This window comes from Hoplias malabaricus, chromosome Y, assembly GCF_029633855.1.
Source record: "Hoplias malabaricus isolate fHopMal1 chromosome Y, fHopMal1.hap1, whole genome shotgun sequence".
NCBI classification, from domain to species: Eukaryota; Metazoa; Chordata; class Actinopteri; order Characiformes; family Erythrinidae; genus Hoplias; species Hoplias malabaricus.
The window spans coordinates 16,775,081-16,792,219 of NC_089820.1; the positions used below are offsets into that span (position 1 = coordinate 16,775,081).

Below are 17,139 nucleotides of genomic sequence, written 5' to 3' on the forward strand. Positions count from 1 at the left end.
TGTGTGTGCGTGTGTTGCCGCAGGGGCACCTCAAGGCAAAGAACATACACATGCAGCGAAATAACCACTGATATGGCACTTTACCACTTGAATTTCAGCTTGAAATGTATAAGACACCCACACACACACAAAACACCCCTATATATCATGACCTTGTGCATTTAGAAATCTCACCTCATATAGTACGTGTGTGTCTATGCTCATTAGAAGTGCATCACAACGTCCCGGCAGGACCTCTTTCCTCAGTATCATTTTCAAACCGTCTCTGTGAGAACTGACAGTCCAGTGTCAGCCTGTCTGAGACCCTGGCCAGAGAGCTACACCTGTACTTAGCGTATACTCATTTTGACACAGACTGTGAAGTGAAGCAGGTACTGAATTGAAAGCTATGGTTTATACTGAATTAGAACTCATATAAAACTTATGCTCTGTTGGAGGGATGGTTGGATGGATGGATGGATGGATGGATAAATTGATTAAATGATGGATAGTCATATCACACTTAATCTAAATATCTCAGTTATTTTAAAATATTTGATCGATTGCATAACATGCAGAATATTAATAGCACTGTATATGACTTCTAATAACTTTCCTAATTCTACTAGAAGTGAGGTTGCCTATAAAACAATTTCCCACAGAGTCTTGCTGGAATAGAAGTGGTGTTTCTGTCTGAATAGGAAACCAATCCTCGATGCGGTGTTAGCCGCTGCATGATTCAAACACTGACCTGAAGGGTAGAGAAAATAATTAATGTACTCATTTATGCTCTTTCTGTATGCATTTTCAGATAGTATAGCCTCTAGTAGCTCATAGTGTATGTCAAAGTTCTACATAAAACTCTCTGAGAAGGAGAAAACTAACACCAAGTACAGTATTGGGGCATTATATGGCCTAACACACACCCTGAAGTAGCCAGGCCTGATTAGCATCAAACCAGAGAGAAACACCACACACTACACATCATGGCCCTCACACACACACACACAGTGAGAGAGAGAGAGAGAGAGAGAGAGAGAGAGAGAGAGAGAGAGAGAGAGAGAGAGAGGGAGGGAGGGAGAGAAAGAGCTCCAAATGAGATCTCTTACACCAGCCCTCTGCTTGCCATCCATTTTTAATGGGCTGATTAAAAGCATGGCTTCCCCAATGAATCACACCACGCCTGAGAGAGAAAGAGAAGAAGAGAGGGAGAGCAAGGGAGAGAGGATGAGTGTAAGAGTCAAATGGGTTCACAGGCTGACTTAGCAGAGGGGGAGAGAGGGAGAGAGAGAGAGAGACAGAGGAGAGAATAACAAATGCAGGAGTGATGTCTTTTTTGAAGCATTCACAAGGCCGCACAGAGCTAAGGGCATGACTGAGGAGAGTCGAGATTGCTAGCCCCACACACAGACAGACAGACAGACAGACAGACAGACAGACACACCACATCTATCCACTGGCAAGACAAGCAACTGCAGTCTGAAATCAAGCACCCTTGTTATGAGAGGTGTTTAATTCTTGTGGCTGATAAGGCGCATTTAAATCAGGATATTAGCTATGTGCTAATGTGTTTGTGTTCGGATTCACCTGAAAGGGTGAATGCCATGGGGTTTGTGGCATTATTGTGGTTATTTATTTAGGGGCTCATTTGAATACTGTATGATGCAAAATACCAATATTTTCAACAACAACTGACATATTCTGGAGGCCTTTTGAGATTGTATGAGACATAGTGATCTTCTTTAAATTAAAAACTTAAAACCAGAAAACAGGCAAAACACACAAAAAATAAAAAAATAAAAACACACACACATTTTGAATCCCTTCTAAGTTATAGCAGACAAGGTCTTCTTTCTTGGGGCTCTCACTTACTCAGCAGCATCAAGGTTAGAGATCAAAGAGAAGCTTCAAGGACAGAAGCCCAATCACACTCACTTAGCCCTGCTGAGGCTCAGTAAGAGCACGGAATAGGTGTCCAAGCCCAGTGTGACTATTCACATCGATATTTGGTTGAGTTCTGACATAAGTGTTCAAGTCTGCTGCTCTGATTAAGTCAAATTCCATATCCAGGCTTCTCATGAGTCATGTTCAGCTGGGTTAGTTTATCAGGAGGATATCTGTAAACATTTTTATACATGGCCTCAGTATTTCCTTAAAAGTTTTATCTGGTTAATAACAACATTCTGGCAAAATGAGTGAGCTTCTAGTGTGTGGTATTTTCTTTAGAGATACAATTCAGGACAGGACTAAATAAATAAGGCCACCAGTGAGTACATCAACACGGCCAATGCTGCCGAAAGACTAAAGTAGCCCTTTTAAAGAGGGCATTTCGGTCTGAAATAAACTCCTGTTTGAATTAGAATATTCAGAATTTGGATGGACAGTTGTAAAGATCAGTTGAGGTTAATTAGAGCTCACAACCCCCTAGAACCCAATTCGGGGTAACTAACAGCTACTGTGACCTTGTATTGGGCCTGGTGGGCGTGTCTACGTGAGTCTATCATTACTATCCTGCGGTGATAACATTTAACATAGCATGATTAAGGAAGTACAAAGCAGAGGAGGACCCGGAGAATTTGATAACGAGAGGAGGCTGCATGTGTCTAGATAATGAAAACTGGCCTGCAGAAAAACACACATACACTAGCAAGCGATTGTCAAGTTCCATCAGGGGTGGTTGAGAGGAGTGGAGCAGAATAGCTAAAAGGGAAAATCTTGTAAACAGGAGCTGACATAAAACAGTTAAATTACAACACATTCCATTCATCATAGCTTCAGGTAAAGTATATTACCTACAGTAAATTGTAAAACAGGACGTCTGAGCGCTGATGTTGCATAAATAATACACAAATTAACCTCTAACCTCATGTGGTCCAACAAACTAAATAACTTTATTTAGCTTTATGTCCGTTGTTAGAAGTAGCATATACAGGGGACAAAAAAAGTTAACTAAATCTAGTTTATTTTTCAATTACTTGCAATTGAAAATTTGAGATTGGAGCATCCTAATAGTTACCATTAATAATGACTTTTGTTTTTTCCAATGTAAAGCGTTTAATTTGGCATCTGACCCATGGACAAGAAAAGAACAGAAATGGGTTTTATGAAACTATTTGTCAAACTCTGTAATACTTCAGACAAAAAAACTAACCAAATGTGTTTTCTATTAGCATTGTTAGCATGTAGCAATATAACTCCTGTCCATATGTTGTGTCCCAGTGAAGAATATGGAAGTGCTATGTTTTCTGTCTCTGTTCAGGTGCTTGAGTGATAGTGATGATTATCTCCAGTGGAGAATAGCCCATCATGATACTTTAATCCTTTTCAGCTTTTCAATTATCGCAATATCACAACCTAAATTGTCGCAATGTGATTTTTTCACCACGTTCTTCCAGCTCTAATACACCAAGTGTGGAATCTCTAGGCTATGAAAAAGTGAATCAGATGAGCTGCCTTTACTCATTTACTTTACTGCTAGTCAAATAGATTCCTAAGCTGAGGCGATACTGTGAAACAATATCTGAGAGCAGTAGCTACACATATTCTCAGCACTTGTCCATGTAAAACCCTTTCAAAATTCAGTAACACAATGTGAGCGGTTCTCTATCTGTGGTGATTCTCCTGCTCTCTCCCCATTAGAGGCTGTCTCTCTGTGAGGATGACAGTACTTGAGATGCCTCTCCAGTTTGGGCTGCATCAGCCTCTCAAATGGGCCCGTTCAGGTCCACTGCAGCTTTGGCAGAGCTAAAGCTAACCGCTAGCGTTACTGCTACCGCTACTGGCCCGACATATGTTCCATTCAATGCTGTGTCACTCTTCATTTGTAATTATTTCCCCTCTTTTCCTCTTCTCTCCCGCTCTCTCTCACTCCCTCTCTCTGCTCAGTTGGAGATAAATACTGCTGGGACTGTGGAGACTGCGGCGGTATGATGACCTGTTCCAGGGTGTTAAACTTCTCGTCATGGCTGAGGAGAAAGCGAGCGGAGATGGCAGCCACTGTCAGGCACAGCTCCACTGCGATGTATTAAGAGTATATTAATTATCTATTTCTTATGCTCGTTTAAGGAAGACCAGAGAAGCATTAGTTAGACGTTACAGTGAACATATGTTATGCAGCATCTCAGCGAAACTGACAGATAATGGAGGAAGCACTTGACAAACAGAAGCATAGTGGAAATGTGTGTTGCCTCAATGCCATAAAATGTTTATTTAATTACTTGATAAAGCCAGGAGCCCTTTATACTGTGTGCATTTCTCAACCAATCAATGTAAATATTCCTAAATGAAAATATTTCTCCAACAAATGTTTATTTGAAATCTATTGAGTAACTGCAACACTGTGCTTATAAAAATGACAAATACTATTTTTATTAGCCTTTAAAAGTATCATGTACATGGAGTTTTAAACTGAAAATTAAATTTTAACTCGACATATTCTCATTATGTTGAATTAGATTTTTGCCGACAGTCTGTAAAGCTTTTGCAACCTTAAAACAGTCGTCAAAATCTTTGTGGGAAGAGTTTTAGTGAATTTTCAATAGTCAGTGCTTTTTCATTCATGCATCCATTAGGGGGGCAGCCTTGGCCTAATGGTTAGAGAACCAGGCTTGGTAGCGGAGGGTTTCCGGTTCGATCCCCAGGACCAGAAGGATCATCCATGGCTGAAGTGCCCTTAAGCAAGGCACTGAACCCTCCAACACTCCCCGGGTGCTGGGGATGGCTGCCCGCCACTCTGGGTGTGTGTTCCCAGCCCCTAGTGTTCACTGCCACAGATGGGTTAAATACAGAAAACACATTTCATTGTACATTGTACTATGACAAATAATTGCACATCCAGTTCAGGGTCACGATAGGTCTGGAGCTTACCTGGAATCACTGGGAGCATGACAGGAACACACCCTGGAACGTCCCTGCAACACTCTCTGTTGATCATTTAATTACAGTATTCTTCAAACTTTAGTTCTCACCATTTCCACCCTTGTAGTCCACCTAGTACTGTCCTAATCACACATTCACCCGTCTGAGACGGTGAATGCCACATGCTTCCTCCCAGACACGTTAAGAGAGCCACCACCTTGTCAATTCCACTGGATGATTAAACACATTTGAGGAAAATATTATCTGTCCAGATGACTACCAAGTAACCAGTAAACACCTGGGCCACACTGTGTTTGTTTGAGTGGGAGAGGGAGTATCATACACACTCAAAAAACATGCCTATTGTGCTTCTTTGGACTCCTGGCTTTGAATGTCTGAACCAGCCAACGTCCTACAATGGGAGCCAATGCTGAAACTGCTACAGCACTTGGAAAGTTCAGAATGGATCAATGACATTCCAGCTACTTTTATTACATTTTATTTATTTTACTGATTGGTGCTATTATTTGCCTAGACGTGTGAATGTTAATAATGTGATTATGTTGTATGCATATATAAACATTCCATTAAAAGTTGTATTAAATACATTACCTCTCCTGCAAAGTTACTCTTGCAGGGATACAAGGTTTTGTCATTGTTCTTAATGGTTATCTTGGTCGTTTGGCTGTATCAGGATTAATTAATGACTAATTTTTGAAGTGAATATCCTGTATGGAGTTCACCCATTCTTAAAAGAACACTGCATTCTGAACTAGTTCTCTTTTGTTTCATATCAGGTCACATTGCACTAATTGGAAGAAATCTTGACTGAAGATCTAAAGCTCCACTGCCTGGTCTAACAGGATTGTTCACATTTAAAGTAGAATACATAGGGTCTGAAAAGCCAAATGTGGGTTATGGTTTCTAAATAAAGCCCCCACTTTCTGCCAGCAAGGAATAAATTGGTACATTTTACAGAAGGAATGGTGGGGTGAGCAAGAGTTCACAGTGGGATTAAAAGGCTAAGAAAGTTTATGTATTCCTTAAAGCTTGAGACAGAAAAAAAAGAGAACAAAAGAGCCCAGCAAGTCCCTGTCATACCTTTCTTTTTCCTCTATTTTCTACCACCTCCTTCACAAATGCCTTACAACAACAAAAGCTTAATCTCTGACACTTATTCCAGCCGTGAAAGAAGAGCATGAGAATGTTTCACAATGAGGTGCGTGGGAGTTGGACAGCAAGGTGAAGTCGGGTGGCATGATAGCTGAATTCCAAGAAAAAAAAAAAAAAAACAATAGCAGCAAGGCCACCAGGTTACACTGTGCTAATGACCACACTGAAGATGTCTTCAAAAGACTTTAGGAATGCATAGAATCAGGGGTCATGTCCTGGTAGGATATCATAGCGAGAGTTATTCTTAGAGGTGGCCTACAGCTAAATCTATACTCTGAGCTTCTATACGGAGCTAGCACAGTGTTCAGACGTATGCTATTCAAGGTTATGGCAACTTTACACACAATTGCAATAGAGAATTTCAATAGAGAATTATTAACCCTAAGAAGTCAAGCCGCTGTTGTTTTGTGTGCTTTATATGTTTAATTACATTATTGTATATCTGGCTGGGTACCAAAGTACATTTTATTTTTTGCTAATTGGATCATGCCTTAAGTAGAACTATATTAACTATACGGCTGTATGAGATAACACTAAAGAAGATCCCAGTCTTTTGCAGTCTTTTTAAATAAACAGAAATAAGACTATTTGAGGAGACGGACTGACAGAAGGTTTTAAAACATAATCCCATCAATGAACAACAGAAAGAATAAATTATTAATTCATTCATTCATTATCTGTAAGCGCTTATCCAGTTCAGGGTCGCGGTGGGTCTAGAGCCTACCTGGAATCATTGGGCGCAAGGCAGGAATACACCCTGGAGGGTGTGCCAGTCCTTCACAGGACAACACACAAACATTCACACCTACGGACACTTTTGAGTCGCCAATCCACCTACCAACGTGTGTTTTTGGACTGTGGGAGGAAACCCACGCGGAAACTCCTCACAGACAGTCACCCAGAGCCTGAATTGAATCAACAACCTCCAGGTCCCTGGAGCTGTGTGAACGCGACACTCCCTGCTGCACCATCATGTAAATAAATAACATATTTATTGTTCTATTTTTATTTTGTTCAATATATGTTGTAGAGTGTGGCATTGTGGTACAACAGGTAGCGTCAAGGTCACACAGCTCCAGGGTCCTGGGGTTGTGGGTTCGAGTCCCTCTCTGGGTGAATGTCTGTTAGGACTTTGTGTTCTCCCTGTGCCTGCGTTGGTTTCCTCCAGGTGCTCTGGTTTCCTCCTTTATAATTAGACTAATTATATTTATATATAATCAAAAAATAATTAAATATATACTACAACTGTGTTCTTCACCAACATTAAACTTTAACACATTATTGTGTATTTAACACACAAATCTGGACACCAGCTTTATTTAATTCATACCTACACACAGAACCCCCCCCCCCACACACACACACACACACAAATAGAAATAGAGCCAAGAATACACATACACCTCCAGAAGGCACCTGCTCAGAGTCTGAATTTGGGGCCAAAGCCTGCTGATCCTCTTCCTGAACAAGCAGGCTTTTAATTTAGCTGCTGCTAGCCCAGACCACACACACTTTGCAGGGGGCAGAAGTAGTGATACCTGAGCAACACACACACACACACACACACACACACACACTTCGAAGTACAACAAAAAGAAAACTTTAAACTACTAAATGAAGCACTAGCATCAAAAAAGCTGAGTACATTAAACCTCCAGCAGAAAGGATGACATTCAATAATCATTTAATAATCTATATAATTAAAAAAATGTTAAGTCTGGGTTGATTAAAAATCACAAAAAAAAATCACTAAATTAAGAACTGCTTAATAGGGTACAAATCAAGAATTTAAAAAGTCAATTTCCGTCTTTTTGGGCGCCACGGTAGTAGTGTCGCAGTCACACAGCTCCAAGGACCTGGAGGTTGTGGGTTCCAGTCCTGCTCCGGGTGTCTGTGAGGAGTTTGGTGTGTTCTCCGCGTGTCTGTGTGGGTTTCCTCCGGGTGCTCCAGTTTCCTCCAGTCCAAAAACACATGTTGGTAGGTGGATTGGTGACTCCAAAGTGTCCATTGGTGAGAGGGTGAATGTTTGTGTGTCGCCCTGTGAAGAACTGGCGCCCCCTACAGGGTGTGTTCCTGCCTGGCGCCCAATGACTCCGGGTAGGCTCCGGACCCACCGCGACTCTGAACTGGATAAGAGGTTACAGACAATGAATGAATGAATGAATAGATAAGTCTCTGAATCACACAATATTAACAAACTGAGATGGTGACCACCGAAATGTTCCAGTTATCTGCTAACAGCATAACTGGGCAGCTCCACAAACCTTTTTAGTACAACAGGCAAGATTTCATTCAATTTCTTTCACAGTCTCTTAACACTATAATAATATAATAAACCTATTTTCTTAATGGTTGACTTCTAATTGTCTTTTAAAAGTATGACACATTAAAATATATACCCCCTCACAGACACAGACACACACACACAGTCAGTGCAGGTCCCTCTTCTGGAGTTTACCTGTATAAGACATTAATTTACTCTCAGTTGGAGGCCAATGTTTCAAGCCTGGGAAGTAAAGGAGGAATGCTGCAGCCAATCCAGAAGCCATCAGTTTTCATCGGGCCTGGCCAGACCTCTACATTATGGCTGCCCTCGTGCTCATTGCTCTCTCATTGCACCTGTCAGCGGCAGCTGACAGTGCATTACTGGCTCGGTGGCCCAACAGCAGGGTACACCAGCCACCCATCAGGACAGCGCTCTGCTGGCACCACCCTATAGACCCCATGGTAATGAAGTAGCAGGTATACAGGAAGAATTAGGGCCCTACTGATATATCATTTGACTAGTACAAAAGCCTATATTATTGGGGAAAGAAATTACTACCCTCTTTTAAGGGATGACCTAGTTGTATTATGTGAACATTTTAAAAGTTTCAAAATATGCAATTTACTCAGAGTAATTAAGCTGTAAATAAGGCCGTAAATAAGGCCAAAAATTAAAAATGAAATATTGAGCAGCAGTTTAGCCCATTCGTGCTCAAATCACGAGGAGCATTTCACCTTAAATGGAACCAGAATGTGAAGCTGAATCCATACCATATTCCACACAAATTTCAGTGAATCACTTTGCTTACATGTTTAAGATCTACTTACCAATCCAGGGAGTGTTTGAAACTCTTCAAAAGACCATGGAGTAATTTTATGAGCTGCTGTTGTTCGTCATAAAAACTACTGCTGTAACTTTGAGATTTTACAGAAGGCTAGTTTGAGCTGGAGGTCTGCATTTCATAGTAATGCTTGCAAGGTGTATACATCACATTTAGTACCTATTCAGCCAGCTTGGAACCAGGTGCAAGAAAAAAGTATCCATTTTCAGGGAACTAGGCATGAGCTGGAATGAAAAAAGTACCCACTTTCAGGGACCAGGTACCAGCTTCGCCTAGTGGAAAAGCAAAAAAGCAGAGCCAAGTAGGTGCTACGCAGTCAGAAAGCTCCAAATATCAGCAGAAATCCAGTTCAGACAGTCTGAGAAGCTCAGACACATGCAAGGTGACTTCAATGAAATAACGAAAAGATATATCTAAGATAAGGTTAATAGTTGATTTTCATGAATTAAACATAAAATTAAACAGGCACACGTTAAAGTTTGTAAATATTTGAGCTCCAATGTTGTTGGTCAGATCTTAAAAAGTAGGGTAAGTAAATTTCTTTTAAAGTGTAAGCTGCAGTTTGTACGAATGCATTTTTATATTTGCAAGAACAGGCATTTTTATTAGAACAAGTCTCGGGTAGAGGAAATTACCCAAAACCTCAGAACGTGTAAACTACCTGTAGATGAGTTAAACCAACAATAAGCAACCAAACACCCATGTGACGAGTATATGATGACATCACATTCCCAAGTTAAAAGTGAATATGCTGGTTTTCAGGGCCACAAACCTGTGGCATGGATTTAATTGAACTGTACTGACCACATCAGATACATCACCATTAGATATTTCCCCGAAATTATTCAGCTGTAAAAACGAGTGTATGACTTTGTACACGCACCAGCTGACAATGAATATAAGTACACACAGTGAGATGAAGGAGCTGTAGTGCCGGACAAGTTGAGATATGGGACTACTCACTAGGAGATAGCAAGTAATAGATGGGAGTTATTTAGGTGAAGTTAAGGAGGCTTTGTGACACATGAATATCATAATATTATCCATCATCTTGAAGGAAACAACTCGCACACACAGAGAGCAAGCAAAGCTTAACACACACTTGTGTATACGTGTACGCACACACACACACACACACACACACACACAGGAATGAGGGGGGATAACCAATGAATTGGTTTTGCTCCGTGTCTGCTCTGCCTCATCACTGTAATTGCCGCGTGTCTGTCAAAGACAGTGAGTGTGAAAAAGTGTCTTCCTCAGCTGCTGCCGTCGCTTGTTTTTGTTCACACAAACGTTCGGCTCTTGTAAAAGGCAGAAAATAAGTGGCATTCAGTGAATGGCGCTATTCTTCTACTGACAGCTTCATATCTATCAGGTGGCGGAGGCCTCCAATAGCTGACGCCACTCTCGCAAAAACATCTCTGACAGTGTGTTAAATTCCAGTCTCCGCCTTTCACTCACACACACACACACTCACAATGCAAAAAAAACCTCTCTAAAACACACTTGCGTACACTCTTCCCCTATTAGCACTGACACTCTGCAATGATGAGCACTTTCTTTCCTTGAGCAGTTACGGTTTGCAGATTTTTTCTCCCCTTTATGTGTGCGTGTATCTATATGTGTGTAGTAAGGGTGGGCCGGGTGATGTGTTTGGTGGTCCTTGGTGAATAACTGGCCCCCTTTAACCTCCTCCAACAGTGTTGCTTCATGTTGCTTCATTAATTGAGCTGATCAGACGCCTCTTTGATGCGTTCTCTCTCTCTCCCTTTCCCCCATTGGCGGCCGACCACCACTCGCACAGACAAATAGGGCAGTTGCCATGGAAACTGACTAGACAGGCCAAGGATCCTCTTGAAACATATTTCTGTTTGTAAAAGGGAGATTCCCCTCTTGCTAAAAAAGCAGGAGATCAATTCGCTGATTCGAAAAAAGGAGGCAGAGAAGAGAAAGAGAGGGAGACGTAGAGCGAGAAAGAGAGCAAGGGAGAATAGATTAAAGCTCACTTATAGAGAAAGGAGTCGGTACGCTAATTCTTGCAGCAATGGACAGGATCAGTATCAGCCAAAGCTCGCTCTATATGAAGACACAACTGAACAATCCAAAGTGTGCTGGCTGCTCCTCAATCACTCTAGAGCACTGACACTGATCTCTCCTCTTCATCAGTACTAATGGACTTACAGATAGTGAGCGAGTTCAGATAAGTATGCATACATTCATATTCATCATGTGATGAATAACGCTCGGCAGGATCAAAGCTTTTGTCGGCCACTGACCCTGAGGCAAACATCTAAAAAAGTAGTCTAAATGAGAAAGTGCAGGAGAAGTTTAGGAGAAGGAATGGTGCATGGGAAGAAACAGTCTCAGATTAAGAAACCTAAAAATGCCCTGGATTATTGATATGAATCAGAAGTTGAATACATGCAGTTTGTCGTTTCAACACTGTTTAGCATATTGACATAAAATGGGCATCAAAATGCAGCAAATAGCTAAAAATGTCAATAGCTCTCATCAAAAACCTGAATTTTGTTGCTGCTTTTGTCCATTTTTTCACATATCAAAATGTACTTTTATTTTAGAGTGACAAATTTGTGGCATCTCTGTAAACTGTGCCACATTGTGAACATGGACAAATCAGTGTTTTGCAATGCTTTATAAATATATTTATAAACCACACATCTACGCATCCATTCATTCATAGTCTGTAAACTCTTATTCAGTTCCAGGTCAGGGTCGTGGTGGGTCCGGAACCTACCCGGAATCACTGGGAGCAATGCAGGAACACACCTTAATGGGGGACAACGTTTGTTTTTGGACTGTGGGAAGAACCCAGAGGAAACCCACATAGACACAGGTAGAACATACCGATCTCCTCACAGACAGTCACCTGAAGCATGGCTTGAACCCACAACCTCAGAACCCTGTTGACTACCTGTTGTGCCACTGTGCTGCCATGGCTATTCGTTATTAATAATGGTCATTTTAAGTGGATTATGGAAAATTACACTCAATGTCCATTTTATTACTCCACTTATCACTGAAGTGCTCACAACAAAACTAGAGCTGAATTAAGAGCAAAGTTCCCTGATGCTGAAAAAAGAAAAAGAAAAAAAAAGTACATAATAATTTAAATAAATAAATGCTGCATAAGAAAATGCACTTGATGAAATTGAGAATGATCGTAAATAGTTAGGTTCTGAGGTATTCTTTTTTTTTTTTTTTTTTTTTTTAAGTCTGGGTGTTTGGAGTACATAGCAAATGTTCACTGAATTTGCATTCAACGAATTTTCTCACACTGCTGGAAAAAAAGGAAACACATTTAAGTAGAAATTCATCTATCTTCAGAAAGAAAAATGTCAACCCTCTGTCATTGACAAAAAAAGACAATTTTCTATTAGTTTCCCATTGTCATGAGCATTGGAAACTATTTCCTCTACAGTGGCCTGTGAGTCGATCAGTAGGGAAATCTCTCGTGTCCTTCACTGGGCCCCTTTAAAGGGCAAACTTTAATACGCAGTAATTAATGCTGACAAGATATTTGAAATATATGGATCAAACATTTAATGAAGCCCTTTTAAGTTTTTTAAGTTCAAATGGATGGGGACAAAAGTGACCATCACCTATTCCAAGGGTAATCACAAGATATGTATTCTTAGTGACTCAAGGTTAACTTCCTTTTGTAATAAAGTATCCGACCAATTAGGAAGTGATCAAAGTTTGGCTAATAAACAAATGCAGGTAATTGCAATGCAGCGGATTCTTTAAACAGATAAATAATTTAGGCATCCACGAAAGGAGACCATCAATAATCATGACCTAGCGTCCGAGCTGCATGGTCACATAGCCGCGAGCCCTCAGCTCTGCAATGCAATACCTCATTAGAGAGGTGATGTTAGCTGTAGGAATCCAGACTGCTCCACATTATTTTTTATCCGTGCATTGCCCTATTGCTATTCCCCCATGCTGCACACTGCTGAGACAGCCCCTTGGCCTCCCAGAGCACCTGCCTGACCAGTGCACCCTCCACAGCTGCCCAACTCCATGCATCTCAAAGGCTAATTCCCTCCATATTTAAATAGCATATTAAAGTTTCATTGCTAGCACCTGGGTGAGACTGCCAGAGAGGGAGGGAAACTAGAGGCCAGTTATGCTTGTGGGACACGGAGAGGAGCATGCGCACGCAACACACACAAACAAACACACACACACACACACACACACACACACACACACACACACACACAAATAATTAGAGCCAAACTAGCAGCTGGACCTACAGCCTGCAGCAGACTCAATGGGTCAGAACAAGGTCCCGTTCAATGGATAGTTGAAGTGAGGTGTTTTCTTCTGTATATGAGTTTACATAAATAAGGCTTAGCCAAAGTAAAACATAACACAGCTGTCATATCAAAACTTCATAAGTCTTTGTAAATTGATTTCGGCTTTGTTTTATTTTTTGTTTTTTTTGGAGAGTGAGACTGCTATAATCACCTCCACTCTCAGCATTTAATTATTAAATGGACCAAAACAAACTATCCAAAGAATAGTTTCAGAGCTGTAATAATAATAATAAAAATTACACATATAAATAAATACAATTATTGATTGATTAATTTGTTGATTCACTGATTGACATACTACAACATACTTTGGACATATCCAGGCATTTCCCATTATTACCACTTATTTTGAAATAATAATAATATAAAACTTCTGAACATTAATGAAAAATGTTCAGCTCCATACAACCAACAACACAAGCATATGGAATGGAGCTGCGCTGGTCATCAGATGACATCTTTTCCCACTATGAACTACATATGTCATCAATGTTATCACACTTCCAAACCTTTCTGAATATAATAGATCCCCCTTATTGGCAGATATATGCAACACAGAAGCCTCCTGCTCCACCGGACAAAGATATTCCTGGCCATGCTGATGTAAAGTTCATGACAGAGCAAAACCCCTCTAGCACAAAGAATGAAACATACAAAATAAATCAAATTAGCAGGGTCCCAATATTAAAATAATAACATTTACCTCCAGAATAAATGGTTTTAGTTCCAAAATCAATACAGCACACTCAATAATGCAAGTGCATTATTATAAAATAATAACCCAGGAAAAGCTGTACATTCCACAGAACATTAAAGGAACACAAGAGGGGACCACGTATTATAGATTTCATAATTTCATATCAAATGTCATATATTCCCATGGGACTTAATATGGTTACATCAGTAATGGGATTTTTTTTTTCTTCTATGCGAATATAAAAATTACATTTGAAATAAAGCAGACAAACAGTAATGCAATGAAAAATCATTTACGCAAGTCTCGTGGAGTATTTTGCACATTTCTTAAGATCCTATTAAGGAGCATGTGAGAAATAACCTTTTATATCTGAGGTTTAAATGCGCAAATGCAGCCTCGAAGGTTAATCCAACACTTAATTACCTTGGCTTGCAGGGAAACCTTTGTAAAGGTGTTTTCTTCCTTGAAGCAGCATGCACCACAAATCCATGAACGAAAGAAAATAAAGCGTGAATAAACAAACTGGATCGCATTCCTGACAACATTGCATGTCTGTGGTGTAATGCCTATTTAACGATAGAATATGAATACGTTTCAAGGGACAATACCTGGGACATGATTAAAATTTGGGAGTCTACTACACTGTTTCCTTTCAGTGGGTGTCGTGTGACAAATCAATGGCCCGAGCTTAGATAACAGAGCATGGGTTGGCATGGCGAAACAGTAAGAGTTAGTACAGATGTTTGCTTGCTAAGGACTAAGCCCACTATATAGACGCTCCTACTGGCATGTCCAAACTCCTTTTACACTTTCTGGAAGATTGGCAGGTAGTTCTGAATTTGGCCACAAAGTTTACACTGTTGATCACAGAGTCATTAAAACAAAGACTCTGACCTGCTAATGAAAGACTTAATTAGCAGGTCTTCAACAAAATGTGTATTTATGACATTCCAAAACGTATATTATTGGGACACACATCTTATATTCCCCATTAATTACAGTATATATGGACATATTTAATACAAAAAATATTTCAAACAAAAAAAGTGAGCATTTCTTTTGAGGGTTTTTTTGCGTGTTTTTGTTTTTGAGAGATATTAAGTATTGAAGCTGAATACATTAAAGCTGAGAAATATATGAAATACATGGATACGCTTTTGGGAATGACCTAGTTGTCCACCATAAACATCCTCACTTTTTGCCCTCTGCCGTCATTTGTTCAGAATTTAGGCCACCAAATTACTCTCCCCACAAGTTCACTGGAGATGCCCAAGCTTCAAAATTATACCTCTACCCCTTCCCTGCTCCACATCTATGCACAGTGTTGCACAGTGAGGTTTGTGTTAAAGAAATGTTGTGTGCTAAACATGAAATCCATACGAACGTCTGTGCAACAACAGAAGTGGATTATCACAAAGTTTGTTCAGAAAATGTTGGGCCTGGGCTGAAATAAACTAGTAATTCAATGCAAACTGCAATAACGTATATTAATCATAATTATAGTGTGGCTCAGTTGGCCATCATCATGGGGTGGTAACTGATTTGCAGAATGTGGCTTGTGATCGTACCTTGCGACGATAACACGTTACCCACAGCTGTAGCAGAGTTGAACCAGAGGGTGCGCTGCAGATGCAGAACTGACCACAATAGTTATTCTGACAACTGTGCATTTTTATTTTGCACAGGGTTTGCATACTTTATTATTACAGAGAAAAACATTTCAACTGAAAATGTGAAAACTGATAGGTCTCAGACTGTAATTACTCTCTAAACTACCTCCTATGACATAAGCATATTCACCCACTCAAACTCCAGAGCTATTCATTCCAAACACAGTCAGAATGTTCAGCTATTAAACAAGAACTGTTCTGTGTCATTTCTGTGTTTGTTTATTAGATAAAGACTGAAAACAGATATTTTTAAGGCCCGGTCCGGACAGGTTTAACCAAACCCTACTGCAGTCTACACCATTTACAAACACTGACAATAATGTAGTCAACTGATAACTTGATATTTGAAAAGTAATCTGAACCACACATGCAAATAATTATGAAGACACACACCAACACACACACTTTGTAAAAATGCCCCAATAATCTTGAGTTTACGTCAGAATGTCTGAAGTTTTGCTTGTTCCATAAACAAGTGATAATACTAAAAAAAAAAGTCACATGCTGGATATGCTTTATATGCTGATGACGTCCACTAATCAGAAAAAAAAAGAAGAAAAACAAAAAACCTACAAGGAGGTATACTTTCGAAGATGCAGCGTGATAAGAGCAAGCATTATGCTGATGTTTTGTTTTGTTTTCTTGTTGTCATCACTACAAAGCAGCTGTATAAATAAGGTATTTAGGGGGGTTTGCTCTAATGTCTCTACCACACACTTGTTCTATCCCCCTCTGTAGGTGCTGTTTTTTCTCTCTCTCTCTGTCTCTCCCGCCTCTTCCCCCCACCCTTTTCGGTTGGAGGCGTCTGTTTAGATCTGGGCCTTTTAATGCTGAGTGTCGCTGTGCTCTGTGTAGTGGCACTACAAATGCAGGGCTGGCTGTAAACTTTTCCCCCCACAGGAGCGTGCGTTGTTGGGATAGCTCTACTCTGGGGAATCTGCGACTCAGTGAGGATCTGAGGAGGCGTCTGCCTCGCTCTCCTTCAACTGCAAACAAAGCCCTCTCACAGCCCGTTTCACTTAGTCATTTCTGCAGGAGTGTGTGTGTGTGTGTGTGTGTGTGTGTGCGTGGTGTGGGTTGCAGCTCAAAGCAAGGGCGCATAACAGATTTTTATTTATTTATTTTTAAAAGCATAACACTATTTCGTTTTCGCCCTTGCTTTGATCAGGCAAGTCTTGGGACACCTCATGTGGCCTCTATGACCCTTTGGGGGTCTTACCATCTTTAGCTTGGACCCCTAATTAGAGGCGTGCCATTGTTTTTTTTTTTTTGCTTTTTTTTTCCTGTCGTCTGCTGATTTGGCGGATTGTGTT

At 40.4% G+C, this 17,139-nt stretch overlaps 1 protein-coding gene across 4 annotated transcripts in view; it reads right to left on the minus strand.

Moving 5' to 3' along the window:
* Positions 1 to 17,139, minus strand: part of LOC136679461 (uncharacterized protein KIAA0825-like) — a 121,917-nt gene that overhangs the window by 32,917 nt on the left and 71,861 nt on the right. For 2 of the 4 annotated variants that reach the window (XM_066657985.1, XM_066657986.1), the window contains exon 20: positions 7,787 to 8,135. The exons of 1 other annotated variant lie outside the window; for it this stretch is intronic. In XM_066657985.1, coding sequence (XP_066514082.1) covers positions 7,790 to 8,135 — 346 coding nt within the window. In that variant the 3' untranslated portion in view covers positions 7,787 to 7,789. Of the gene's footprint in view, positions 731 to 7,786; positions 8,136 to 17,139 lie in introns of those variants that run through there. One more of the 4 variants, XM_066657988.1, reaches the window with a different exon arrangement.